This window comes from Tursiops truncatus, chromosome 6 (genome assembly GCF_011762595.2).
Source record: "Tursiops truncatus isolate mTurTru1 chromosome 6, mTurTru1.mat.Y, whole genome shotgun sequence".
NCBI classification, from domain to species: Eukaryota; Metazoa; Chordata; class Mammalia; order Artiodactyla; family Delphinidae; genus Tursiops; species Tursiops truncatus.
The window spans coordinates 112,766,384-112,792,340 of NC_047039.1; the positions used below are offsets into that span (position 1 = coordinate 112,766,384).

Sequence of the window (25,957 nt, forward strand, 5' to 3'; positions counted from 1 at the left end):
TAACCCTCCACGTTCCGGTCACTTCCTGCCTGAGGTCTCAACTCCCCTGACCATCTCTGCAGGGTTCTCGTCACTCGGTATGGCAGCCCTCGGGCCCCGTGATGACACCTACTCTTCTGTCCTCTGCATCCTCTGCTGGGCATCGAGGCCTCACTGGGGGGCTCACCCCACCTTTCCAGGATGTCCCCCCCATTTCCCACACATGCCCTTTCTCCAATCACACTGCCTGCTTGCTGACGGCAGGGCCAGCCCTTTCCTGTCACTGGGCTCCGGCACCCAGCCCAGAACCTGTTATCTAAGGGAGCTCAGCACGGTTCCATCCAAAAACCCCCCACCCAAATCTCACCTCTCAGGTTACAACCCCCAAGCCCTGCTGACTCATCCTGTCACCACCTGATCCTGCTGGTGATAAACTTATCAAGCCCAGCATCTCTGGTCCAGGGGGACCGCCCTGGGCAGGAGTCACCATGGCAACTGGAGGCAGCAGAGAGGCCAGAAGCCAGGTTGCCAAGCGATGCCCGTAGGCAGCCTGGGTCTCCACTTGACTGGAGGCTCGCCAGGGGCACAGGTCTCCTCAAGAAGCCGGGTGTCAGAGCCCTGCCCACCCGGACTCACCCACCTCTCGGCCCCCTCCACCTACCGGCCCCTCTGCTGCTGTCCCTCCGGGGTGACGTCAGCCCAGGTGTGCTCCCTGGAGCCTCTGTCCTGGACGTTTGGGGGATGCTGGGCCTGGCTAGGTCCTCGGTCACTGCCCTGCTCGGCCTGGGAACCCGCCTCTCCCTGCTCTTCCCCTGAGACCCCCGTGGTCCCTCCTCACCCTGCAGCCATTGCAGCCATCCCTCCTCAGGGCCCACTTACACCTGTGACCCCGCACCCTGCCCAAGACACCCCTGCAGGATCCATCCGTGGAGGCCGGGCCCAGAGCTGGGCCAGGGTAGCCAGTGGGCCTGGGCATGTGGAAGGCAGGGCAAGGGGCCCTCAGTGGGTGGCAACCCTCCAATTCTCCAGGCCCCCCAGGGCTGACCCACTTTTCAGACCAAGATGAGGCCCCCACGGCTGGTATTATTTGAGCTTTTATGACAGGAAACCAGAGCGGGCCGGTCCCAGCAAGGCCCGGAGGCGGTGGGAGGCTGTCTCCCTGTGCCCGCCCCTTCCAGGAGGTCCAGGCTGAGCTCTGGTGGGCAAGGCCACGCCCTCACTCTGGGGAGGCCCTCCCAGGCAGCAGCAGACCTGGCAGCGGGTCCGGTGGCAAGGCCTCCGCGCCCTGCGCTTCCAGAGTCCCACTGGCACGGCCTGCAGCCCTGGTAGGGACGGGAGCCGCTGAGTTTGTGAGGTGGTGTGCGTGCACGCGTGTACGAGCGTTTGTATCGGTGTGAACGCGCGTGTCCCCGTGTATACTGTATGTGCACGAGCACATCTTAGGGGGGTTACCAGGGGAGCCCCTGCCTCTTGGGCCACAGGCCTCGTGGTGAGATTCACGCCCTCCTGCCGGAAGCCACCTTTGCCCTCGGTACCATGTGGCCGGCGCCACCGGGCGGGACTCTGGCCCTCAGGGTTCCCAGCTCCGGGACACCCCCGGGGCTCCCTGGAGGGTGCCTGCTGGCTGGAGGTGCACGAGAGGGTTCGGGGACCATCACCAAACTGCGGCCGGGCCCAGCCCAGCCCACGGACAGCATGGGGACGAGAGGGGGAAGGGGCGTCGCTACCTGCTCCCTAATGGGGCAGTTCGAGGACGTCACTCATTCTGTGGCTGTGTGTGAACCTCCCGCCCGTTCAAGCCAGTGTGGACACCGGGGCTGGGCTCGGCCCACACCTGGCCCCTCGGACGCTGAGGGCAGCCCTCTCGGGAGGCCTCTGGACGCGGCCCAGACCCAGAGGCAGGCTCCCGGGAGCTCTGCGACCGGAGCAGACCCAGGAGGAGAAAGGGCCCGGGGGGGGGCCCAGGGCGCAGCCTCACCATCCTGGACAGGCCGACACCGCCGTCCGGGGTGCAGTTGGGGCACCTGGTGTGGACCCGGCCCAGGTCAGGGCGAGGCCGGCAGGCCCTCCCCCTCCAGGGTGGCCGGAAGCCCCCGGCGTGGCTGACTTCCAGACCGACAGGAAAACCCCATCAGCACAGAGGCAAACTGAATGGGGATGTATTTTTAAACACTCATGTTTTGTTTGTTTCTCCTCTCACGTTTGGCTTTGAGTTTCTCTTTTCCACAATTCTAACACCATTGTTCGTGCATCCCCGGCACCTGCGGCCGCGAAGTTTTCGAGAACAATCACGTGGGGAAGTAATTTCACAGTCACAGAGTCTCGGGAAGGCCAGCTGGCAACAGGGACAGAACAGAGCAAGGCTTAGAAATTACTCGAAAGGGGAAGAAAACCCTTGAAAGTTTCAGGCCCACCTTCCTGCCCCAGAAAGAAAACATCTGTGTGCAGCGGTTTCGTCTGAAGCCCGTGCCCCGTCCCGAGAGCTCCCTCCTCCGCTCCACCTTGCGTGCCAACGTTGACTCAGAAAGCTTTCGCCTCAATCTCTGAAAGCAGAAACAAGTCCCCCCTCCCCGCCACATCCTCCAAGTATACATGAGGGATAAAATTACATTTGTACAAAAATAGATTTTTTTCTACCTTTCCCGATGCTTTAGACATCTCTCTTCTCTGTACGTATTTGTCATCCTCTCTAAGTGTGAGCTACGCATCCCGGCTAAGGCATTCTAAGGACTGGGAACGGCTAAACCTGTTTGCTCCAAAGCATCTTAAAATAGATGCATCTCCTTGCCACGAGATATCCATTCGAACCCGGATTTCACCAAAGGAGGGGTCCTTACGTACTTGCTTACATGAAGCAAATCTGTAGGAAAACGGGGGGTGGGGGGGGGAGGAAAGTCTTGATTAAAAATAAACAGAAAACGCTGGTAACTGGTACGTGTGTGTGGATGGCAAGCAGGTCTGTGCACACAGGGTCTCTGTACAGCAGGTACATTGTACACCACACACCTGCGTGGGCAGGGACCGAATTCCGTGATGGGGACGACATCAGCTGATTATCCACTGGCTGCACGTTCCAGCCGGTGGAGGAAGCTCGGCATGGTCTCCGGCACTGGCCACCGGCCTGCCAGCCCGAATCCTTCCGGAACACGGCGAGTGTGGCGCCGTCTTCCCCCCCACCCCCGGGGGACGAGAGGGCCAGGGGCTGACCCGGGAGTCATCTGGGCGGACGTCCCCGGGCAGGCCAGCTTCCAAGGAGACGCCTGACGGGGGACGAGCCGGAGTCTGGCTTTGCCAACACCTTCCAAACCCGGGGCGTGGTCGTCTTCACTCCTCGGCCTCGGGAGGCCCATCTGATGTCCAAGCAGGGAGGGGACGTGCCGGAAGCGCCCAGCAGGCGGGGACGGGCACAGGATGGCTAGTGAGCTGATGTTAGTGCTATCTTTAGAAAATTAAAGATTGTCCCACCAAAATAATAATAATAATAATAATAATTACAAAAAATCACCTTAGTTGAACCAGATTGGTAATACTACTGAAGGTCTGGTTAAATAAAAATCCTACCTCTCTACTGAGTAATGTGCCGTTTCCCCACCATCATCTTTCAAACAAACAGCACTGCATGACAACATCGATGACAGCGGACCGAGGAGAAGATGAACGGGCAGCCCCCAAGAGCCCGAGACGCTGCCGTGCCGGCGGGGCCACGAAGGCTGAGCGGCGAGGGGCCAGGGAGTTTCCGGCTTTGGGAGGGGGTGGCCTGGGGACCTCAGTGCTTTACGGGCAGTCAGCCCACGAGGCTGACCCCCCAGCAAAGCGCTCCATCCTGGGTCTTTCCCACTGGAGCCATCACGTTCCCGAGGGGTCCAGGGCAGCGGGAGGGGGCTGGGCGTGGACAGGGTGCATCTGGCTACAGAAGGCACCGGGGTGGCGGGCCGCGGGGCGGTCCACGTTCCCAGGGGGAGGGGGTCCCAGAGGGAGGCCCCTGAGGGTGCCGGCGTCCCTCTGCCTGACACAAGCATGCCCCCAAAGGGTGCCAAGACTTGCAGGGAGATCTGGGAAGAGGGACAACTAGGCAGGCGTGGGCTCGCCCCATCTCTGCCTCAGATGGTGGACGGGGCTGGGGGTGCCTGTGTGGCAGGGGACGCCTCGCCTGGGCCACCACGTTAAGGGCGGGGTGGGGTGCCAGAGAAAGGACGTGTTTGTGGAAGCTTCCACATCTTCTGTCCAGGTGCCTCACGCTTAGCTCGGGCCAGACCCTGGAGGGCAAAGAATGGACCCCGTCCTCCCTAGAGGCCTGGAGGCCGGCATCTCCCCTTCCAGCCCCAGGGGCACCCTTGCAGCACCCGGGGGAACAGACTCGGGGGGAGGGCACCCACAGCCCCCATGCCCACCCCCGCTCTGGGGCCTCTCTGGTGGGGAGTGGCGGGAAGAAGACAGGCACCGCAGAGCATCCCCTTCATGGGCTGAGAAGACAGGACTCTCCTCCCCAACCCCTACTCCTGGGTCCCCAGGCCCCCGGCCCGGTTCAGCCCCCCCCCCCCCCCCCACTGACAAATGCTGGGTTCATGGAGTACGAGGCATGCAAATGGAAAGTACTCAGACCAAAGGGAGGGCATTACAGTGCAAAAGAGGCCAGTTCAACCTGAGAGACCCTGCCCCCGCCCCCGCCCCAGGGGCAGAGGGCCTGCCTGCCTGGGGTGGGTGAAAGGTTCAGGGGTGGGTGCAGGGCTGGGTGGGGTGCCCTCAACCAGAGCAGGTGTTGATGGAGCTCCCACAAGGGCTCCATCAGCTGGCCAAGACAACAGCCAGGCTGGCTGTCCCCGAGGGGCATCCAGCCCCGGCCCAAGGGTGCTGGCACTCAACGGTTCCTGACCCCAAGAGTCCTCTGGACAGAACAGCCAGCGAAGGGGCCTCCCTACCCAGAGCGTTCCAGAATGGACCTTCTGCCCCGTGCCCCGAGCCATGCGCCCACAAGTCCCTCCTTCAACGTGCACAGCTGCCCGAAGACCCTCTGGGGAAAGTGACTCTCCTCTCCTCCCGTCCCTGTGGGCCTCCTTGGTGATGACCTCTGCCCTTGAGAGGTCAGCAGAGCCCAGGTCGGCATGGCCCTCCAGTGCTTCCAGGAGGGCCAGAGACCAGGCTAGCCCTCCAGGACTGGGGACTGGGGTCAGCCTTGGCCCTGGGCACAGACTGCAAGATTTGGGGGCGGGGTGAGGGTTGGTTACCCAGGGCTAGACAGGACCATGTGGGACAAGAAGCTGAAACCAGGACGATGCAAAGAGAGAAATGAGGTGGGGTGGGGTGGGCAGGTGACTCCAGTCCCTGCAGCCTTGAGGTGGCCCCAAAACCCTGCACAGAGGTCAGCTTCTGTTCTGACTGGCTCGGGGACAAAGCTGAAAGTCATCTTTGGAAACAGGGGTTGCTCACCCTTCATTCTGAGGGGAGACAAGGCTGCTTGCCCCAGAGCCCCTCCCGTCTTCCCAGGGGGCAGGTGGAGTCTTTTGCAATGAAATGCCAACCCCCCCACCTGTCCCCTCCTCCCGATTGTGGGTGAGGCCGGGCTGGCAGGTTGCCAGCACACACAGGAGGCAGAGGGATCCCTGCAAACAGAGGACCTCGCGACAACAAAACAGTGACGGAACAAAGCCACCCTCTGACCGCTGCAGCTCCGGGGGCGGGGGCCTGAGACCCCGTGAGCCGCCCGGGCTCCCCCGGGGCTCACACCAGTTCCTGCCACTCCGGCCGCCACCCCAGCATGGCCACTGCCCGGTCCAGTCGAGTAGTACTGAAAACGACGAGGGTGGCAGCGCATCTCAGGCTTAGCAGTGACAGGCCACGCCCCCAAGTCCAAACATCCAGGCAGAGGAGGGGCGGGGCAGGCTCGGCTGAGAAGAGCTGCTGGCAGCCGGGCGGGGCGGCCGGACCGGCGAGTGCGAAGAACGGCCGGGGGCCTAAGTCATTTGGTGCGGGGCTTCCAGCATCTCCATGAGGAAGGTGTCGATGGGCGTGTCCCCGATGAGTTTGAAGAAGAAGAGGTGTTCCAGGCACTTGAGGCCGATGGAGCGCAGGGCCGGCAGACGAAGTAGCAGCTTTGCAAACCTGCGGGACGGGAGCCGCGTGAGGGGCGGGCAGGGCGGGCAGGGCGGGCCCTCCCACCCTCCGTCCCGGCGCCCAGCGGCCCCCTGGGGAAGGGACCAGGCTCACTGCCCCATCCCCCTGAGGCTGCCGCGGCAGGAGCCCCCCAGGGTGGAGATCCAGGATGAAGGTCCAGTGGCGAGACAGTGGCCGGGCTGGGGCAGGCTGGACGGGGCTTCGTGGGGAAGCTACGACACGTGAGCTTTCTCCAGCGCAAGAGGCAGCCACAGTAGGATTTTAAGCAGGAAGAAGGGCTACGAGAAGAGATCTGAGTACCAGCAATGCCCCTGGCTGCAGGGGCGCCAAAGGTGAAGCCACTTCTGAGCCGCTCCTGATCTGGGAGCAGGTCTGAGCGCCAACAAGCCCTTCTCAGCAAGGACCAGCCTCCAGGGGGCCCCACGCCAGGGCCCACCTTCCCCAGAAAGAGCTCGGCCAGAGGCACCTGACGCCCAGACAGGGCGGGTGGGAGAGAAGGAGGCGCCTCGGTCCGTGCCCACCCCCTGGGGAGTTTCTGGGGAGGACGCTGGGTGGGGGAGGAACACAGGAAGACTTTGGGAGCCTCTTGGAAAAGGGACGCCAGGCTTAGTGGCCCCGCTGCCAAGGACAGTTGCCGTGGGGGGGGGTGACGGGGCCACATGTCCCTCCAGCGACATCCACATCTGTCCCCCATGCCGTCCCCATCCCACGTGCTGCCTGGTCTCTCCACATGCCCCTCCAGGGGTCCCAGGGCCTCATTAATTATTAACAGTGTCTGTATTTCAGGGGGGAAAGCCCCGTGCTTGGCTGCAACACTACCCGCGTTTTAAAGGCAGAAACGCAGCTTAGAGGCTGGAACAGGGCCAGAGAACGAGCTGTTTTCTGCTGAGCTGGCCAGATGGGCTAGGGCGGGAAGCCAGGAAAAACAGGCGGGCCTGCCACCCCTCCTCTCATCCTCCTCCGGGAAGTTTCACTCTAAACCAAACCAGATGAGGCTGAGCAAGACAGTTAACCCTGTGTGGCCCGTGTGTGCCAGTCGGCGGGGCGGCCAGCGGGAGAGGGAGGGGGCAGAATCAGGACAGCAGATTCGGATGCCGTGAAGTCACTGATGCTTCCCCTTCTCCTGGACGCCCACGGCGCGCCCGGCACTGTGGACCCAGAAGGGAGACAATTCCAGCCCTTCCGGGGCCCACAGTCGGCCAGGAGAGACGGGCAGGTCTGCAGACCACGGCCATCTACTCTGCATACGCCTATAAACCACCTACTGTGTGCTGGCGCCCTTCCCTGCTAGGGGTGAGCACGCCAGGCCCCCACCTCTAGCGGTTCCCTTTGGCAGGCGGAGGAAGGCACTGACTTCGTTCACGTGCTTTACAGCGACAAGCACCTACTGTGTGCCCGCGCTGGGCCCGTCTTTTTGGTGGGGCTACAAGGAAGCGTGAGAGCGTGCCCGCTGAGGCCGGGAGAGCGCCTCAATCCCCCACTGCCCTGGGTGAAGGCAGGGTGTCGCCTTCTAATCCACAAGAGGGTCTGAAGGGCTGGTGGCGGGGTCCTGCCCCGGGCGGGGGGTCTGCAAAGAGACCCCGAGGTCCGTCCAGGCAGAGGCTGGGCCGAGGCTCACCTTCCTGGCTGCTCGGGGTACTTGTGTTTGCAGTACGCCTCCAGGGACGCGTAGACCTTCTCGCGAAGCGTCTCCACCTCGGCCGGGTTCGAGAGCCCCTTGGAGTCTGTGAGGGAGCAGGGGCCGCAGGTGAGAGCCCTGCCCGGGGAACCTGCCCCAGGGGCCGAGAGCCCCGACTCAGACGAGGCTGCTCGAGCCCTGGCCCTACCGCTTGCTTGCTGGCCACTTGACCTTGGGCCAGTCCCCTGACCTCCTGCCACTCAGCCCATCCGTAAAGTGGGACGCGCCTGCCCCCGGGGCGGCTCCTGGTTACCATGGCAACCGCGTGGCCTCCAGAGGCCTCTGCTGCATCGGGTCTCAGCCCCCTGGAGCGAGATGAAGGCCCCAAACCCTCTTGTACCTGGAAGAGCCAGACCCACGCTCTGGGGGGCCCTGAAGCCATCCCGAGCCCTGGGACCCTGGCGGCAGGAGTCCAGGCTGGAAGGCTCTGCCTGTGGACGGAGATCCCTGGGACCAGCGTCGCCAAAGCCCCCAGGGCCCAGGGGTGAGGCTTAGAAGCACGGGCCGCCCGGCTCATCCTGGTGAGCCGTCACGGGCCTCTCTCCGAGGCACCGAGAGCCCCCCGGCCGGGCAAAGCTTTGCTAATAAGCCCCCTGGGCTTCTTCATCTCCTGAAGTTGCCCAGCAAGCTGACATTGGACGAGCCTCTCTCTCTCTCTCCCCGCTGCCCCCGGACAGCAGCCACCACTGCGCATCTGGATGTGGGCTCACACAGCCCTGAGTCTGGCCCCAGCCAGGCATGGTCCGTCCTAGTGGCTCAGGGGGCAGAGGCTAGAGCCTCCCTGCTGCTGGTCTGAAGCTGACGCAGCGTCCGGGGCTCAGCCACGGAACAGGACTGCTGTCGGTTGGCCTGTAAGTCCCAGACCAGGGGGGTCCCACATCGGCCCTGCCCTGGCTGGCTGATGTCCCAGTAGGAGCACTGCGGCCCAGTGTGAATGCCATGGTGGCCCGGGGTCCTGGGCACCTTGGGAACATGCCAGGCTCCGCTGCAACTGGGCTCCCCCAGGCCCTGGGGCTCTGCCAGCCCTGGACATCTCCCTTCTGTGCCCAGCAACCCCACGCCTGGGCCCCAACAGATGAACCAGAGCCAGGAGCCAAGCCACGCACGACTTCAATGGGGATCCCGCCAGGCAGGGCCGAGACACATGGCTCAGCCTCCCATGCTGGCAGGGTCACGGGCTCGAGCACAAAGCTGGGGAACACACGTCCCTGGCAACGGGCTGTCCCCCACGAGCGGACTCCATCTCCACCCCGGCCCGGCCCTCAGCACTGGAGCCGGTGGAGGGCAAGGAGTCAGGGCCCGTGACCCCTAGGGCCGTCCCATCCTCCCACCGCCTGGTCAGTTCCCTGCACCTCCCCCTAGAAGCCCTCAGCAGCCCCAAACCTGCCCCCGGTGTCCCCGTCCACCCCCAAAACATCCGGGCTCCAGAACTCCGGCAGCAGAAGCGCGCGAAGAGGCCATCTCCTCTGGAGCCCAGGATGCCGGTGCGAGTGGGGCCTCGCTTTGGACACAGCGCCCAAAGGCCCGGCCAGAGCCCTCACCAAACCGCAGAGGATGAGCTCGGCTGCGCAAGCCTTGTCCGACCTTCACGAGGGCCTTGGGAAGAAGGTGGCACGGCTGTGCCCCCCTCGTAAGGGAGACACCGAGGCTCGGAGAAGGGGCGGGTCGCCGACGCTGCAGCGCCCGTGAGCAGCGGGGCGGGGAAGAGAGCCCGGGGCCTCTAGTCCCCCAGGCGGGCTGACACCTGGGCCTGGACAGCAGGTGAAGCGGCAGGAAGGCAGTACCAGGGTTGAAGAGGACGATGGCGCGCAGGCAGCCCAGCTCCGTCTTGTCCATCTGCATGTCCCGCATCTTGGACACCAGCTCCGTCAGCACCCTGCGGGGGAAGCGGGCAAATGCCGACGTCCCAAGTCAGACCACGGCCCTCACAGGACCCGCCAGGAACCCCAAAGCGCTCGGGAGGCCCGCTGTGGGCCTGGAGGGCAGCTGAGAAGAGCCAGGAGACCGGGGGAGCTGCCCAGCCTGTCCCATCCCGCCCCGGGGGCGCCATGCCTCTTCCTCAAGGTCTGCGAATGGGATTTTATCCTGGGGGGCCAGAGACTAAAGAGGAGCCTCGTGACAGCCGGGCGAGCCAAGGCCCCGCACGTCCAGGGCAAAGCCCACAGCCACACGCCCCACGGGGATGCAGGCCACACACGGCGGCCTGAGCGCCGCATTCCTGCCACTCCCCGGAGCCCGCCCGCGGGAAGGCATTTCCCCAGCTCCTGGGCTTCCCGGCTCCTTCCTTGCAGCCGGAGCGGGCTCCGTTCCACTTCCCGACACCGGCCACTTATTACATTCCCATCACCGTCCCCTCTCTAGCAGCTGGAAGCACAGAGCTGTCAGCTGGGTGCGTGACTGGGGCCGCACTTCTAAACATGCCCCCAGGGGACGTGCTCTCCAAGAAGCCGTCTGTGGGCAGCAAAGCCCGCGCTCCACAGCCCCTTTGGGTGGCACTACTGTACACGAGCTCGTTAAAGGCCCTGAAACGTCCTGCGGCAAAGACACATCCCTACACTGTCTAAACCAGTGCTTGCCCACGGTACGCGGTGCCCCTCTGTTCTCCCTGAGCTGTCCCACGGGGCAGCAGGCTCCCACATTTATCCCCGGGGGGCTACAGGAGGGGCTTCTGCTGCTCCCCTCTAACGTCAAGGCTCCTGTACTCGGGGGCTCGCCTGGGACCCCTCCCACCACCATCCCCACCCCCCACGCCCTGCCACCCGCTCCTTCCCACTCACCACTCCTGTGCCACGCCCCCCACACCCGAGGGACCCTGGGACGCCCCTCCCCAGCCCTTCCCACTCCGGCTGGCTGAGCTGACACCCAGGTCCCCAGGTCCTCCGGGCTCTTAGGCAAGGCCCAGAGACAGGAATGAGTAGCTCCCGTCCGCCCTGCCTGGTGCAGCGCAGGTGGGCCATGATTCTGGAGGTACTTGAACGGAGCCCCCTACCCACTACCCAGCACTGGCCCCCCGGCTGTGTGCCGAGGGGCAGAGAGCGGTGTCTCCACCGGGGACACGCCAGAAGCAGCGCTGAGATGCAGCCGGGCACCCGGGGACAGGGTGCGCGCGGGCTCACAGGCGCCGCGATGCTTTTAGTCTCAGCTCGTAAGAGTCTCCGCCGCATCCGACATGACAGCAGCACAGAACAGTACCTACGGCACAGTCTACCTTTGCATTAAAAATACGGCAGCTTTCCTTCCCATAGGCAGGACTTGAAAACATACTTGGAGAAAAGTAAACCAAAAACGTCAGCTGCGGCTGTCGGGGGTCCCCGGAGGGATTTTAACCTCAGTCCTTGCACGTCTCTGTATCTCCGCAAGTGTAACCCTCGTGAACAGGACAAAGGCCAAGCAGGTCACGGCCGTGGGCTGGGCTGGGCCCCCACCTGTCAAAGATGGCGCCCACCCCCGCGCTGTGGGCGCTATTGCGGTGGACGTGCAGCCCGGTGGCCAGGAGGATGCCGTCCTTCACGGCTATGGAGCGGTGGGAGAAGGAGGCGATGAGCAGCTCGTTCCAGCCTGCGGCGGGGAGAACACACGGTCACTGCTGTCTCCAGACCCCCGGGCTGCCCTGCCCCCGACCCCCGTTGGGCCCCCCAGAGGCAGCTCTCACCCTCCCAAGCCACGGTTCCCAAAGTGGGCTCCATGAAACCCCGAGCCCATGACCGTTCCACAGAAAGGAAGTTCCCGAGCATGGACGTTTGGGGGATGCCTCTACAGCGCGTGCAGTAAAGGCCCTGAGAAGTCCTGCACAGAGCATGTCCTGTAGCGTAGCTTAACCCAGGCTCCCCAGCTAGGGTGCCAAGGAAGTCTGTCTCTGTGAGTGCCAGACGCTTGCGCCACGGAGCACAAGGGAGCTCCCAGGACCCTCTCCAGGCGGCCCTGGAGCAGCTGCCGCCAGTCTGGCCCCCCACGGCAAACTCCCAGAGGCTGACATTTTGTGGATGCCACAAATCGGCAAATTATTGAGCTGAAACAAGGGGTGTTTAGAGCCAAAGGCCAACTCGCCGCTCTCTCTACATGAGGCCCTGGCGCGCCCAGCGCAGGCGCAAGGGCTACAGAGACGGATGGAAGCGATTCTGTGAGCAAGTGTCTCGATGACCCTATAACTGAACAGCATGAATCGTCCCACAGGACTGTCACTAGTGACCGTCCCAGCCACCACTCCTGAGTGCCCCGAAGGTTCTGGGCTGGCGGCTGCCAGTATCACAAGGATCATCCCACTGAATGCTGATTCAACCCCACAGAGCAAGTATCGGCCCCGTTTCATACAGAGGAAAACTGAGGCCCAGGGAGAGGAAGGCGCTGCCTGGTCAGTGAATCAGAACGCCCTCCGACCCCGGGTCCCAGACTTTCCCAATCCCTGCGGGTCTGACGGCTCTGGGTGTTGGGTTTTGTGCCCCAGAGTGAAAACTCCTCTGGGCACGGGCTCTCCCCGCCCCCAGGTTCAGCGCGAGGGACACCCCGCTGGCCAAACACCAGGGCCAAGGACCAGAGCTCTGCGAGGGGCCGGACCAGCCCCCCAGCGCCTGCCCTACCTGCCACTCTGCGATCACTCTGCCTCTCTCCCTCTCATCCCCCACTGAGGCCCGCCCAGCCCCTTCCTACCTCTGACCCTGCTGCCACCTGTCCTCCTGCCCCCAAGAGTGGGCCCAGCAGGCGCTGGGCTGGCCCGATGCTCCTGTGGCTCCCAGCACAGGCCCGGAGCACGCGTCAGCAGGTGCACACCGCAGGGCCCAGCGCGCACGTATGGACCGGTGGGGTGGGGCTCCCGCCCAGCACCTCCCAGCTGGCCAGTCCCTACTGTCTCTCTGGCAGGAGCTTTGCGCCAAGGACCCCAGCGTCCCAGCAGAAACCGGCTTCCACGCGGCAAGGCCGTCATGCCCACTTTCCAGATGAGAGAACGGCCTGGAGGGCGGGCGGCTGCCTCGTCGGGACTCCAAAGCCGCCGCTCCCATCCCCCGCCCCCGCCCACCCCCAGGTCCCAGGATCTCCCTCACCACCCGTTCGGCCGTGGGGTGTGTGCTGAGCACCGAGCGAGCTGTTTTTGCACCAGCTTCGCGCATCGCAAGCCCAGCCTGGGAAAGGGGCTGCGGCCTCAGTCGGGGGAGAAGGCAGAACACACAGCCCCCCGAGGGCAGCCCTTGCTGGACATGCTCACCCCTCCCTCTCCACAGGTCCCCCAGACGGCCCGTCACCCCTCTGAAGGCCACTAGGAGAGACCCCAAACTGAATCCTTCCTTATGAGGGAGGGGAGGGAAGCCCAGGCTGCGGTGGGCAGTGCCGGAGCAGAAGCCCCGGCCCGTGCCCCTTCCCCTGCGGCCCCACGCAGCAGCAGGAAGGCCGCGTCCCACCCGCGGGGCCGCAAAGCCCCCACCCCTCTCCTGTCCACGCCTGCCCAGCCCCCGCCAGGCCCGGCCACTCACCTGCCCGCAGCAGGATGACCTGGTCGTCCAGGGGCAGCTCGGAGAAGTGTGGGATCCGCTTGGCCCACTCCACCAGGGTGAAGAGCTGCTTGTCGGCCGCCTGGCAGATGTTGGTGACGGGGTCATTGGGCTGCGGGAAGGGGCACCGCGTGAGCACCGAGCAGAGAACGCAGCCCCAGGCCAGGTCCCGCCACACGCCTTACCCGGCAGTGGCGGCTGAATAACGCCCCCGGTGACACCCACGTCCTATACCCCAGAACCTGCTAATGTGCCACCTTACCCGACAAAGGGGACTCTGCAGACGCGGCCAAGTTAAGGGTTTGGAGATGGGAGGTTACCCTGGAAGAAGTGGGTGGGCCCAGTGCCATCACGAGGGTCCCTACTGGAGCAGGGAGGAGGTCAGAGCGGAGAGAAGGCGTGAGGACGGAGGCCGAGGTCGAGGAGGGAAGACGCTGCCGGCCCCGGAGCCGGAGGAAGGGCCGGGAGCAGAGGAACGCGGGCAGCTCCAGAGCGGGGACAGGCCGGGCAGCAGCTTCTCCCCGAGAAGGGCCAGCCCTGCCGATGCCCTGACTTGGCCCAGGGACACTGAGCTCAGCCTTCTGACCTCGAGAAGCGTGAGACACTAAACTCTGTGCTGTCTTAGGCACTTGATTTGTGGTCACTTGTCCTAGCAGCCACAGGAAGGACACCGTGCTACGACCCACTCGGTCCCCACCGCAGCCCCGGGGGCTGGGGCCGGGTGACCCCGTGTCACAGGCCAGACTCGGGGGTGGCACTCAGAGAGGGTGCATCAGAGGCCCCTCCAGAAAGTTCTAGCCAGAAGGGGACACCCCGGTCATTCTCAGAGACGAGGAAACCTGGGCGGCCTCCGCGGCACCCTGCTGCTCCCGGCTCCAGCCTGTGGGGCTCGGGTGGACAACCTCTGGGCCCGGGGACGGGGGGACCGAGGCCCGTGCACGGGATGTGGAAACCCCTCATTCCAGAAACCATGACGGCTAGGCAGCCACACGGGGGAGGCCCCCTCGGAAGAGCTTCCCCTGACAGAAACCATCCGCCCCCCAATGACGCAGCCTAAACAACCCAGCCCCGTGAAGGGCCTGCTGAGGGCTCTCGTGGGAGGCCCGGTGACCAACTGGCACCGAGGCCACCGGGGCGGACAGAGCCAGGCGAGCAGAAAGGGGACCTGGGACCCCGGGAGAGGCGGCAGCCGCGGGGCGTGGCCAGTTGGTCCGCGGGACCGAGGCCCGTGCACGGGATGTGGAAACCCCTCATTCCAGAAACCATGACGGCCAGGCAGCCACACGGGGGAGGCCCCCTCGGAAGAGCTTCCCCTGACAGAAACCATCCGCCCCCCAATGACGCAGCCTAAACAACCCAGCCCCGTGAAGGGCCTGCTGAGGGCTCTCGTGGGAGGCCCGGTGACCAACTGGCACCGAGGCCACCGGGGCGGACAGAGCCAGGCGAGCAGAAAGGGGACCTGGGACCCTGGGAGAGGCGGCAGCCGCGGGGCGTGGCCAGTTGGTCCGCGGGACCGAGGCCCGTGCACGGGATGTGGAAACCCCTCATTCCAGAAACCATGACGGCCAGGCAGCCACACGGGGGAGGCCCCCTCGGAAGAGCTTCCCCTGACAGAAACCATCCGCCCCCCGATGACGCAGCCTAAACAACCCAGCCCCGTGAAGGGCCTGCTGAGGGCTCTCGTGGGAGGCCCGGTGACCAACTGGCACCGAGGCCACCGGGGCGGACAGAGCCAGGCGAGCAGAAAGGGGACCTGGGACCCCGGGAGAGGCGGCAGCCGCGGGGCGTGGCCAGTTGGTCCGCGGACCTCAGGGGGAGGGGCAGACAGGCACCAGCCGCTGGGCGCCCCCGCCCCCACCTGCTCTGCAACAAACCTCCCAGGAGCGTCAACCGGAAGTCCACACACTCGCTGGGCCCCGGACACCACGTGCCCAGGACACCCTGCGGGCATCGCCCACCCCATCCCGTCTGATGGACAGCGGCAGCCACGGGCACTCACACGAGCGAAACACCCAGCAGCTAGCGTGCCAGAGGCCAGGGCCAGGTTCTCGCCGGAGCCACTGCGGCCAGGCTGCACTCCCTGGGGACCGTGCTCCTTGCCCTTCCACGCCGCAGGGCAGCCCCTCGAGGTGAGAGCACAAGCCTGATGGTGGGGGGCATGGGGGAGCCATGCAGGGGGAAGCGGGGGGCGTGGGGAAGACCCGAGGAGAGCCCCAGCGGTCGGGCCTTCTCCCTGGGCACCAGCCAACGGCTCCCTCCGAGCCCTCAAGGGGCCCAAAGCAGGTCCGGGGCACAGGCTGTCACCCTGAGCCACTCCCGGGCAGGCCGGGGCCTTGTAGGTGAGCACAGTCACGCCTAGAGCTGGGGGCGACGTCTGCCTGCACAGTGGGTGCAGGACTAGGCCTGGGGGGCTGCCCTGGGGGAGGGGGCTCCAGCTCTGCCCTGCTCCGTCCCGCAGGGTGGTCTCCAGCAAGTACTTAACTTCTCCGAGCCTGGATTCCCGCTCAGAGACAAAACAGGCCTCATTCAACGGCAGTTTCTGGAGTTCCAGCCCGTGCCTGAGAGGGCGGGACCTTCCCCGTGCTAGGAGGTGACAGCGGGATCCCCAGGCAGAGGCCCGAGGCTGCCCCAGGGCAGAGAGGTGTCGCCGGTGTCGAGAGAAGGGGCCTAACAAGCCGTCCCCAGAGCGGGGGACCCAGGCCAGCCCAGCTCAAGCTGCAGCACGAGGGCAGACCCGCTGCCTGGCCGGCCCGCCTGCCTGTCCCCTAGACCCCCCTCCGCCTGCTCTGAATTCGTGGAGAGAGAAGATGGCAGATTTGTTTTCTTCCCAATAACGTCCTTACTTGACAAAATCAAAAGCTGGCAGGCCAGGACTTCTCTTTCGGGGTTTCGACTCAGTCGTGAAGCCCTCCCCACCCCGCACTGGGACCGGAGAGGGGGCGTGGGGTCGGGCCGGACCACAGACCAGACGGACCGCTGAGCATCACAGCCGACGGGAGTCATTCTACGAGAGGCCGAGAGGCGGCGCGCCCAGGAGAGGGCCCGCCTTCCCTGGCACGCAGCCGAAGCGGGCGTCTCAGAGGGGCCGTGGTCCTGGGGCGTCACAGAGTGCGGGGCAGCAGGGCGGCCTGCGACCCCCCACAGATGAGACGGGACCCTCACACTCGGAGATGGGGGTGGGGGCCACGTGAGAGCACCTACGGGCAGGGCAGGGTCCCGTGGAACAGCCTGATGGCAAGGATGGAGAATTAACCCACTGCACACGCTGCGGTGTGGCCCCCACGTGCTAGGGGCCGTGAAGAGTAACGTCAGGGGCGCTGAGCCCACAGAACAGGGGCACCAGGGGGGTCAAAGGGAAAGGGGCTCCGCGAGGAAGTGACACCTCTCCGAGGCTGAAGCCCGAGGAGGAACAGAGGGAGCGGCACGTGCAAAGGCCCTGGGGTTGGGGCAGGGAGCTGGGCAGGTGCGTCCGGTGCCGTCTGGGCCACCGTGAGCCGGGGAGACCTCAGGGCAGGCCACAGGGCTGTGGTCCCACCCCGACCACACACGGGAGACATAGATGAAGTCTGGACCTAACGCTGCCCGCAAACCTGGGGCAGACACAGAACCCCCGAAACCCAGCTGGACGATGGGCCAGAGACAACACGAAGCTTGAAGGTTACCATAACGTCCTGGGCTTTGAGCCAAACAACCAAAACCTCACCCACCCGACTGGGGACATCACAGAGGGGGTCTCCCTCCCAGGAGCGCGCCGGGGCCACCGTCCCCAGAGCAGGGCGGGGGTGCACTCACCGAGCTGGGGTTCAGCCCCACGTTTGCCTCCACGTACGTCTCGGTCTTGGGCTCGACGGCCAGCTCGGCCTCCAGGATCTTCTCCACGGGCATGTCCTCGTTGGCGCTGCTTGTAGACTCCACCTCGTTCTCAGCCCGGTCCTTGCCCCGCTGCCGCTCCTCCTGCACAGCTGAGGCACGGGGAGGCTTCCAGTCAGCCCGCAGCTCCCGCGGCAGCCCCTCCGCCGCCAGGGCCCGAGCAGCGCGCCCACAAGCTGGCCGGGGCCGGGGAGAAGGATGCTGCTCAGAGCCGGCCAGACTGCGGCCCCCTTCTCTGCCCCAAGCCTGGCCTCCTGGAGGCTGTGCGCTCTGAGAACAGAACACGCCGCCTCTCATTAATTCATTCACCTACTGGTCACCCCAGGACCCGCCCAGGGCCAGGGCAGATGGGACCCAGCTCTCAGGAAACTGACAGTTCAACAGGGATCCCAACGTGGAGTGAGAAGGGCTTTGATGGGCTACGGACTGAGGCAAAGCCAGGAAGGCTTCCCGGAAAAAGTGACAGTGAAATTGAAGGAACGGGAAAAATAGGGAGAGCAATTCAGGCACGAGAGGTAGCACGCGTCAAGGCCTAGAACCAGAGCAGAAATGCCGCTGAGGAAAGGGCCTCTCACGTCAGCTAGGGAGCAGAACAAGGGGTGCAACGGTGGGGAGTGTAGCCGAGAACAGGGTCCACTGTGCCCCAGGAAAAGGATGGGGTGAGATGCAGATCTCTGATGGTCCCTTTCTGCTGCGGGGAGGAGAGGGGCTGGGGAAGAGCACAAGCTGGGTCAAACCCAGGCTTGAGACGGGACAGCCCGGGCCGGCCGGGCGGGTGCGGGGGTCCAGCACGAGGGTAGAACCTGAGCAGATGCTGCAGTCGGGGCAGCCTAGTTTCTGGGAACCCAGGGAGAGAAGCTGATGGGAGGAGGCGGAGAAGGAACGGTTCATTCCAACACATCCCCGCGGAGACCCGGGTGGGAGGGAAGGCCGAGGGGACCAGGCACCCCACGGCTGGGCGTTCACAGACCCTCGACTTCACAGCCCATGCAGCTCAAGCCGCCCTTTCCCAAGAGGGGCCGAGACCTCCCGGAGGTCACCCAGCAGGCCCAAGGCGACGCTGAACCAGAGCCAGGCTGTGGACCCCACCCAGAGCCCCGCAAAGACACAGGAAGGCTCCCGGGGGCTTCTGCAGCGCCCTCTGCTGGCCCTCACACCCCCGCTTCCTCTGCTGGGGACACCAAGGGCCCTGGACCCGGGGAAAGGAGGCCTGGCGGGGTGGGAGAGGCTGCCCACACAGCACCAGCACGGGGGAGCCCCTGGGCATATTGGGCCTGTGCCTCCCCAGGGACGCGCCAGATGCCACTAAGCGAGGGCCGCAGCGCCAGGACGGGGCCCGCCACCGCCGCCGGCCGCCCTCCCTTGGTCCTGCTCTGCTGAGCCAGAGCAGATGTCCAGACGTCCCCCGACACTCCCAGGGCGCCCACGGCCTCCTCAGGACCAGCTCCTCAGCCCCCACCCCACACAAGGCTTCCTGGGGCCCCTGGAGACCCCAAGGCAGAGCAGGAGCTTATGCGAGGCGACTTCCCGAGGGCGGCAGTGAAACCTCTCACACACTCCCAGCCCCACCGAGGGGAAGGCCCTGCACGCAGCCCCCAGCATGGAGCCTTCCGGAAGCCGGGAGGGCGCGGCCCCTCGGGGGACTTCCCACGTGCCATCACCCCTCTGGGCCTCCGTCGAGGCTTACCCTCCCCTGCAGGAAGTCTGGACTGGGCAAAACAGTGCCCTGTTCCCGCAGACGCCGCTGTCACGGGACTGCCCCCCACGCGTACCTCCAGACCCACCTGCCCTGCCCAGCTCCGGGGCCCGAGCTCGGGGCCTCACCCCGGGCCCTCTCACCCTTGGCCTCGGGTGGGTCTCGCAAACGCAGGACACCAGCAGGAGGGAGGAGGGGGTCCGCGGCTCTGGCGCCCGCCCTGCCCGGCCCCGGTTCTCAGCGGTCACTTCCTCCTCAGGCCGCAGCTCTAGGGGCTCTGCCGGCCCAGCCCCGCTCCGTCCTCCAAGCCTGGGGGCGTGAGGGCTCCCTCTCTTGCTCTCTGGGGGTCCCCCGGGCCCGTGCAATTCTTGGGACACCGCCCACAGCTCTGCAACAGTCCACGTGGACCCCTCTCCACCACGCCGGCCCCGCCGACGACCGTTCAGACCCTCTCCGGGCCGCGGGGCTCCCTGAGGGCCGGCCCCGCATCCTTCCCGCCTCCACAAATGGCTATTTAGGGATGGCCCCTGCAGGGGCTGCGCTCTCCAAGACGCAAACGCTGACTCGAGCGAGAGATTCTCCATCCGTGTGGCGAGACTCGGGACAGAGGGCCGGCCCACGCTTCAGACCCACCAGCTGGGCCCCGGAGCCAGGCGGGAGGCCTCGAGTCAGAGTTTTTGCAAGCCTGGTGCTTCTGGAAAGTCTGACAGCCGGTGGGGCTCAAGCTGGCCGGCCTGGCTCTGGCCTCTTGCGACACAGTGGATGCCGGGCTGGAGCAGGGCACCTCCTCGTGTCGCCGTCTGCTACAGGGGACGGGGTCACAGACCAGAAGAGTGGACCCGGTGGGCGGCAGCCACAGGCTGAGCTGGACCAGCATCCGGAATGATGGGGACCCTGGCAGGCCGGTGTCCCTGAGACCCTGAGGGTGGGGGTCCCCAGGGTCTGTCCTCTGAACAGAACCCTAAAGCTGAGAGGCACGTTGGAGCAGGTGGGGAAACGCCCAGAGCACCAAAGGGGTGCGGCTGAGCCCTCAGGAGAACAGGCGGCTTCAAGCTACAGGCTCTGGAATCAGACGCTGCTCTGCCCCAACTGCTGTGTGGCCCCGGGCGAGCCCCTAGCCTCTCAGTGCCCCAGCTTCCCCAGCCACAGAGGGACGAGGTCGGCACCAGCCTCCAGGCTGGATCCGCAGGAGGCGCCCTCGGGACGCGCACGGCCCCCATGACGCGGCCCAGTTAAGGGGTTCTCCTCCCCTTCCAGACGGGACAGGGTGGCAGGTGGGGGTCCCTCAGCACTTGCCTCCTACGTGGGGGCGTCCGGAATTAATTCGCGAGCGCTCTGTGAAGCGCTCTGAAGCCATGAAGGGCCGGGCCGCTCCGAGCAGCATCATTACAAATGTTATTGTTTTATTTAAACACGGGGGGTGGGGGGGCAGGGGGGAGGGGCTGGGGATGCCATGCTTTGCCAGCTCGACCACCTCTTAGACGTGGCTGTGTTTGACTTATGTCCGCTGGCGCCGGGAAGCCTCGGGTGGGAGGCGTCGGCCAAGACAGGGCCTCGTTATCCTCCCAGCCCCGAGCCACGGGCAGAGGGGCCGGCACGGGGAGGGGACGCTGCCGGGAGGGCAGAGGAGGCCGGGCCCCCACGCCGGGATCCCCAGGAAAGCCCCCGGGGCCGACCCACCCCCAGCAGCCGAGCACGCGCCTGGGAGGGGCACTCAACGCCCAGCATAAGCGGGGTCGCCGGCGTCAGGAGACAGCTGGTGCCGGACGTCCTGGGGAGCAGCAGCCCACAGCCAGGGTGGGACCCCCGCCCCCTGACCTGCACAGTGCCCACTGCCGCCCTCCGGCTCCTGGGGCCGGGCAGGAAGCCGCGAGGTGGGAGGGGTGTCTGGGCGGGGTGGGGGTGGGGGGACCACAGGCCTGCCGCCTCCTTTGCTTTGGCACCGCCGGCGGCTGGGCCCTTCCTCCATCCCCTGCATGGCCCCCGGGGCAGGCAGGGCTGGACTTCTCCAAGGGCTCTGGCCCGGAGGCCGGCGGGGCATGTCCCTGTCAGAGGTCACAGGGCGAGTTATGTCCCTCGAGCTCGGAGGACACATCCCTCCTTCCCTCAGGGGGCTCAACCCAGGACAAGACGCCTGCACACAAGAATGATCACGTGCAACATACACGGGCACGCACGCGGGTTCACACGCTTGCACACACGCTGCGGCCCCCACTCTCTGACCCCACCACCCGCCAGGCGCGGGGCTGGCGCCCGCCACGTTCCCCCCAACAGGCCCTTCGGGGAGCCTGCCGACACCCCCATGCACCCCGTGGAAACTGAGGCTCGGAGAGGCAAGGCCACGCGCCCCACCCGCACAGGGAGGCGGGGGAACCAGCGGGGGCCTCTCCGCAGCCGCTGCGGGGCCATGCCCGCCGGCGCACACGCGTCAGGCACTGCCGTTTCCACACCCCAGTCCCTCGGAGGCAGGGGATGGGGCGCAGGAAGGAAACAGGGAGAGGCCTTCCTCAGAGAGGAAGAAGGAAGCAGAGGCGGGGCAGCGGGTGCCCCTCCAGCCTGCTGCTGTCAGGTCTCCCCCCTTCAGACGGGAGCACAGGCAGGCCCCCGAGCCCTGCAGCTGCACGCTCAGCGGACAGGCCCGGGCTCAGTCTGGGGAGGGCTGGCCCGCGGGGCAACTCCCACCTGGGCCCCACCAACCCCGGAATGCTGCGGAATGAGCCCCCAGGGGCTGCGTGTGTGCGCACGCCCCTGCCGTTGCCCGACACGAGACGCCGTGGGCCTGCCGCGTCCCTCCTTACCAGCGCGGGGCAGGGTGCCCGTCGGCCCTCCCTGCGGTCGGCCGGTCCAGGGGCCAGCCCCAAGCCTGTGCCCCACCTGCCCCGGGGGTGTGATCACAGCCTCTCCCAGGGGTCGTGCGGCACCGAGGCCAGTCAGCATGGCCGCCCGTGTGGGGCTGGCACCCAGGAGGGCTCAGGCCGGCCCGGTCAGCATGGCCGCCCGCGTGGGGCTGGCACCCAGGAGGGCTCAGGCCGGCCCGGTCAGCATGGCCGCCCGTGTGGGGCTGGCACCCAGGAGGGCTCAGGCCGGCCCGGTCAGCATGGCCGCCCGCGTGGGGCTGGCGCCTAGGAGGGCTCAGGCCGGCCCTGGGGGCGGACAAGCCACATCCTGTGTGCTCCCGGCCAAGGCTGGGGTGTCACTCCAGGCCCCCGTCCCCCTGGGCCCCACTGGGCCCCAACTCATGCTGCCACCAGCCCTGCCACTGCCAGGGAGCCCTCCTGGCGGGGGTCGCCGAGGACAGCAGAGAGGAAGGAGGCTGCCTCAGGACCGAGCCCCCTGCAGGGCCGGCACTGAGGCTGCGCCGTGGCCACCGGTCACTCCTCCCGAGAGCGAGGCAGTGGGCCGGGCCCCGCAGGCGACGGGAAGCACGACGGGCGCTGCCACCCACGCCAGGACAGAGCCTCCTCCCGTGGCCCCAGGGCTCGCGGGCCGCACGGCGGCGGTGAGGAGAGTTTTACGTTGTATTGGGAGCAGGAGAGGGCGGTGTAGGAGGGTCCTGGCCGCCTGCTTGTGACTTATAAATCCAGCAGGAGGCAAGGGGGTGCGGGGGGTCCTGATGGGATCCGGTATTTATCTAATGGCCCATAAATCAGGTCTGCCTCAGGATCTCGCCCAACGCTCCATATTTATGCACCAGACGAGAGACGGGAGCAGCCCGGCCCTGCCAGTGTGGCCCTGAGACCTCCGCGAGCGCCCCTCCCCCCTGCACCCCATTTCTCCACCCGGGAGGTGTGGGAACAGCGTCACAGCACCACGGCTGGGAGTGTGTGCGACAAGGACAGGGCCCCCAAAGAGGCTCCGCACACGGCAGGCGCTCCTACACCCCCCGTGAGCACAGGGGAGGGGTCGGACCCGGTGCCTCCCCAGCCCCGAGCCTGCAGCTCCACTGGGACAGGAGAGGGGCGTCATCCACTCTCCCCCAGGCCTTGGGGGAGCAGGCAGCTGGGGTCTGCCCAGGGCTCATAGGTGGACAGGCTGAGGGGGCCTGAGGAGGGGGTCAGCGTTTCCGGGAAAGCCCTGGGGACCCGTGGACGGTCACCCCCTGGGGCCCCACAGTGCCACATCCACTGAGTTTCTCGCCCTCGGCGTACGCTGACCCCGGCAGCTGGGCACGGGGTCTTGCCAAAGACTCTTCCACTCTTCTGGTGTCAGCTGGACATCTGCCCACCCAAGCCTTGCCTGATGTCCACGGCTGGGCCAGGGGCCCACTCTGGGCTCCCACAGTGCCCTGGGCTTCCCCCAAGGCAGCACTGATCACACCTGGGGGGCCCTGCCTGGCTGTCCGACGGTCACTGTGAACGGGCGGATGCCCATGGCTCGCTGCTGTGTGCCCAGCGCCCGGCGTGGTACCAGGCGCCAGGGGTGGCCAGCTCACTCTACACCGTGGTGCCCACAGGGAGCCCCGAGCCGCAGCTGCATGTCAGGGCCCCACCTCCCCTCAGCACACTGGCACCTCCCCTCTGGCCAGGCTCCACATCTGGATGCAGACTGATCCGCTGCCCACCACACGCTTGCCCCCTGCCCAAGTTTCCATCCTTCAGGAACCACGCTGCACTCACCACCTCCAGGAAGTCTACCCTGACTACAAAGGGTGGCCAGAGGAACCGGGGCTGGGCACAGGCCTCCCCCAGCCAGGCACATGCTTCCTCTGCCCTCCTGATGGTCTAAAGGAATAGATCTGCACTGGAAGCCAGAAGCCCAGGCTCCAGCCCGACATGTGACCTTGGACAAGCCCTGGACTCTCTGGGCCTCAGCTTCTCCACCCACACAAAGAAGGGTGGGCCAAGGTCTCCACGGAACACGTACCCTGATCAGGAAGGCCCGGAGCCCAGGCCGGCCCCTCGCTCACGCTGAAGCCCAGGAGGCACCCCGCCCCTCACCAGCGGCTACCACCGAGCCCCATCACATCACTGCACTGCACAGGCAGCCTCGCGGCCTCAAGGAGCAAATCCTGCAGGACCACACGGCCCAGCTGAGGTTTCGGTTTCTCAGCAAGAACAAGTGGGGCTGAAGAGAGAAACAAGTGAAAGGAGATGAAAACTGCAGTCCCCACGAGAGAACAGTCCTCGGTGGTGAGACGCCAGCCCGAGACCCCGACAGAAGCCGGTGGGAAGGAGGCAAGCCACGCGTGGACCATGGGAACAGCCGCAGCGGAGAAGGGATCCCAGACAGCACCTCCTAAACCCGCGAGGCCCCAGGCACGAGACACTCAAGCAGGGACGCAGACCAAACTGAGAGACGCCACCCAGAATGCAGGAGCCGCCGAACCTGCGCTGGGGAAACCGAGGCCCACGACGGCCAAGGGCTAGGCGGAGCCACCCCGGGCTCGGGCCCAGGTCTGGCTGGACAGCTTGACAAGCTCAGCGACCTCAGGGGAGCGGCCTTCCGCGCTACACGCCCCCACCCCCCCCAATAAACGTCACAACCCAAGGCCGAGAGACCCGCAGCCCGAGTCCCTCTGCTGGGAGGACCTGGGGTCGCCAGGCACCCCGGCCAGATCTGCAGGAGGAAGCACAGTCCAGGCCCAGCTGGCGTCCAGCAGGCTTGGGAACGTCCCGATGGTCTCTGGAGTTCCCTGCCCCACCCCGGGCCCGGGTCTCCTCGACCGGCCCCTACTGAGCAGCGGGAACGAGGCTCCAGGACCCGCACGCACGCCTTCCCGGGCTCGCTCATTCAGCGCCCGCATCTCCCACCCCCAGCCTTGGCTCCCGCTGCTTCTGCCTCTGCCTCTCCCAGAGCCCAGGCACTCGGCCGGGCCCACTATGACCTTGAAGAGGCTCTGATCAATGTCTGTCCCCAGCGGGGCTGGGAGCCGCCAGCAGGCAGGACCGAGAGTGTCTCTTCCGTAATCCCAGAGCCTAGCACACAGCAGGTACTCAGGAAAGAGCCGGTAAGTGAGCTCACAGCCCCCGGAGATGTGCCGCCAACAGAGCAGCCGCCGCCGCCTCTGGAGGGAGTGAGCACCCCGTCATCAGAGGTATGCAAAGGAGGGCCGCGCAACCGCCAAGTCCAGAGCCACACCCTGTGCTCCGAGAGGGGAGCGGGCCAGCACCACCTACCTTCGCGTTTCATGCCCATGGCCAGGCACTTCTGGTAGCGGCAGTACTGGCAGCGGTTCCGCTGCCGCTTGTCAATCAGGCAGTCTTTGTTGTCCCGGCAGGTGTAGGTCAGGTCCTTGCGCACCGTCCGCTTGAAGAAGCCCTTGCAGCCCTCGCAGCTGTACACCCCATAGTGCTTGCCTGCAGGTGGGGCGGCCGTGAGCAGCCTGCGGCCAACTGGCAGAAGGGGCTCGTCCCACTGGGGTAAGGGAGCCAGCCTGGGAGCGCAGCAGGGCTGCATCCCGGCCCCGCCCAAGACCCGGACCCCGGGGTCCTCGCCGTCTCCGCGTCTGAGATGGCGGCCCGAGGAGGTCGGCCGTCCTGCCCCCGGGGCTCCGGGCTCGGGAGTGGGACGCGAAGGGCCCTTCACCCCGGGCACAGCCCTGCTGCCCCCACGCCATCGTCACCACCACAGCTGCCTCGTCTCTGGAAGCCTCAAAGCCACGCTGCCGCTTACCACCTCCCGGACGTGGACACACTAGAAGGTCCCGGGTGCGCGGCTCGGAGCTCCGAGCAGCCCCCTGTCGGCAGGGGGCCCTGCCGTCCCCACTGTGCCCTCGCGGCCTACCTGAGGAGCGGTCCCCGCAGATAGCACAGATGTGCTTGGTGAAGGACGCCATGTTCCCCGAGGGGTGGGCCGGGACTTTGAGGACGCCGTTGAGGCCCAGCGGGGGCTTGATGTCCTCGCTGCTGCTCACGGGGTTCATGGGCGAGTTGAGCTGAGGGGGGGAAGCCGGGGTCAGCCCTGGCAGGCTGCTGCGAGGCACCTGCTGCTGGGCCAGGAAGGTGCTGCCACACACCCCCTTTACTGAGAGAGAAACTGAGGCTCAGAGAGGGGCCCTGCCCACCCCAAGCCACGCAGAGCGGCAGGGCCCAGCCCCGCTGAGCGCAGGCAGGATGCCGGGCACCACTTCCTCAGCCAGGCCGGAGGAGCCCGTCCTGCCCTCAGGGCCCGACCCTCCCGCAGGACCCCAGGCTCGAAGGA

At 66.1% G+C, this 25,957-nt stretch overlaps 1 protein-coding gene across 9 annotated transcripts in view; it reads right to left on the minus strand.

The window, feature by feature from the left end:
- Positions 1-2,122: 2,122 nt before the first annotated feature.
- Positions 2,123-25,957, minus strand: part of RXRA (retinoid X receptor alpha) — a 99,023-nt gene continuing 75,188 nt past the window's right edge. For 6 of the 9 annotated variants that reach the window (XM_033858991.2, XM_033858988.2, XM_033858987.2 and 3 more), the window contains 8 exons: positions 25,541-25,691; positions 24,934-25,113; positions 17,044-17,297; positions 13,234-13,363; positions 11,194-11,326; positions 9,553-9,644; positions 7,709-7,814; positions 2,123-6,078 (listed from right to left, as the gene is read on the minus strand). In XM_033858991.2, coding sequence (XP_033714882.1) covers positions 5,931-6,078; positions 7,709-7,814; positions 9,553-9,644; positions 11,194-11,326; positions 13,234-13,363; positions 17,044-17,297; positions 24,934-25,113; positions 25,541-25,691 — 1,194 coding nt within the window. In that variant the 3' untranslated portion in view covers positions 2,123-5,930. Of the gene's footprint in view, positions 6,079-6,390; positions 6,557-7,708; positions 7,815-9,552; positions 9,645-11,193; positions 11,327-13,233; positions 13,364-17,043; positions 17,298-24,933; positions 25,114-25,540; positions 25,692-25,957 lie in introns of all 9 variants that reach the window. The other 3 variants (XR_004527176.1, XR_012332757.1, XM_033858992.2) reach the window with 3 other exon arrangements.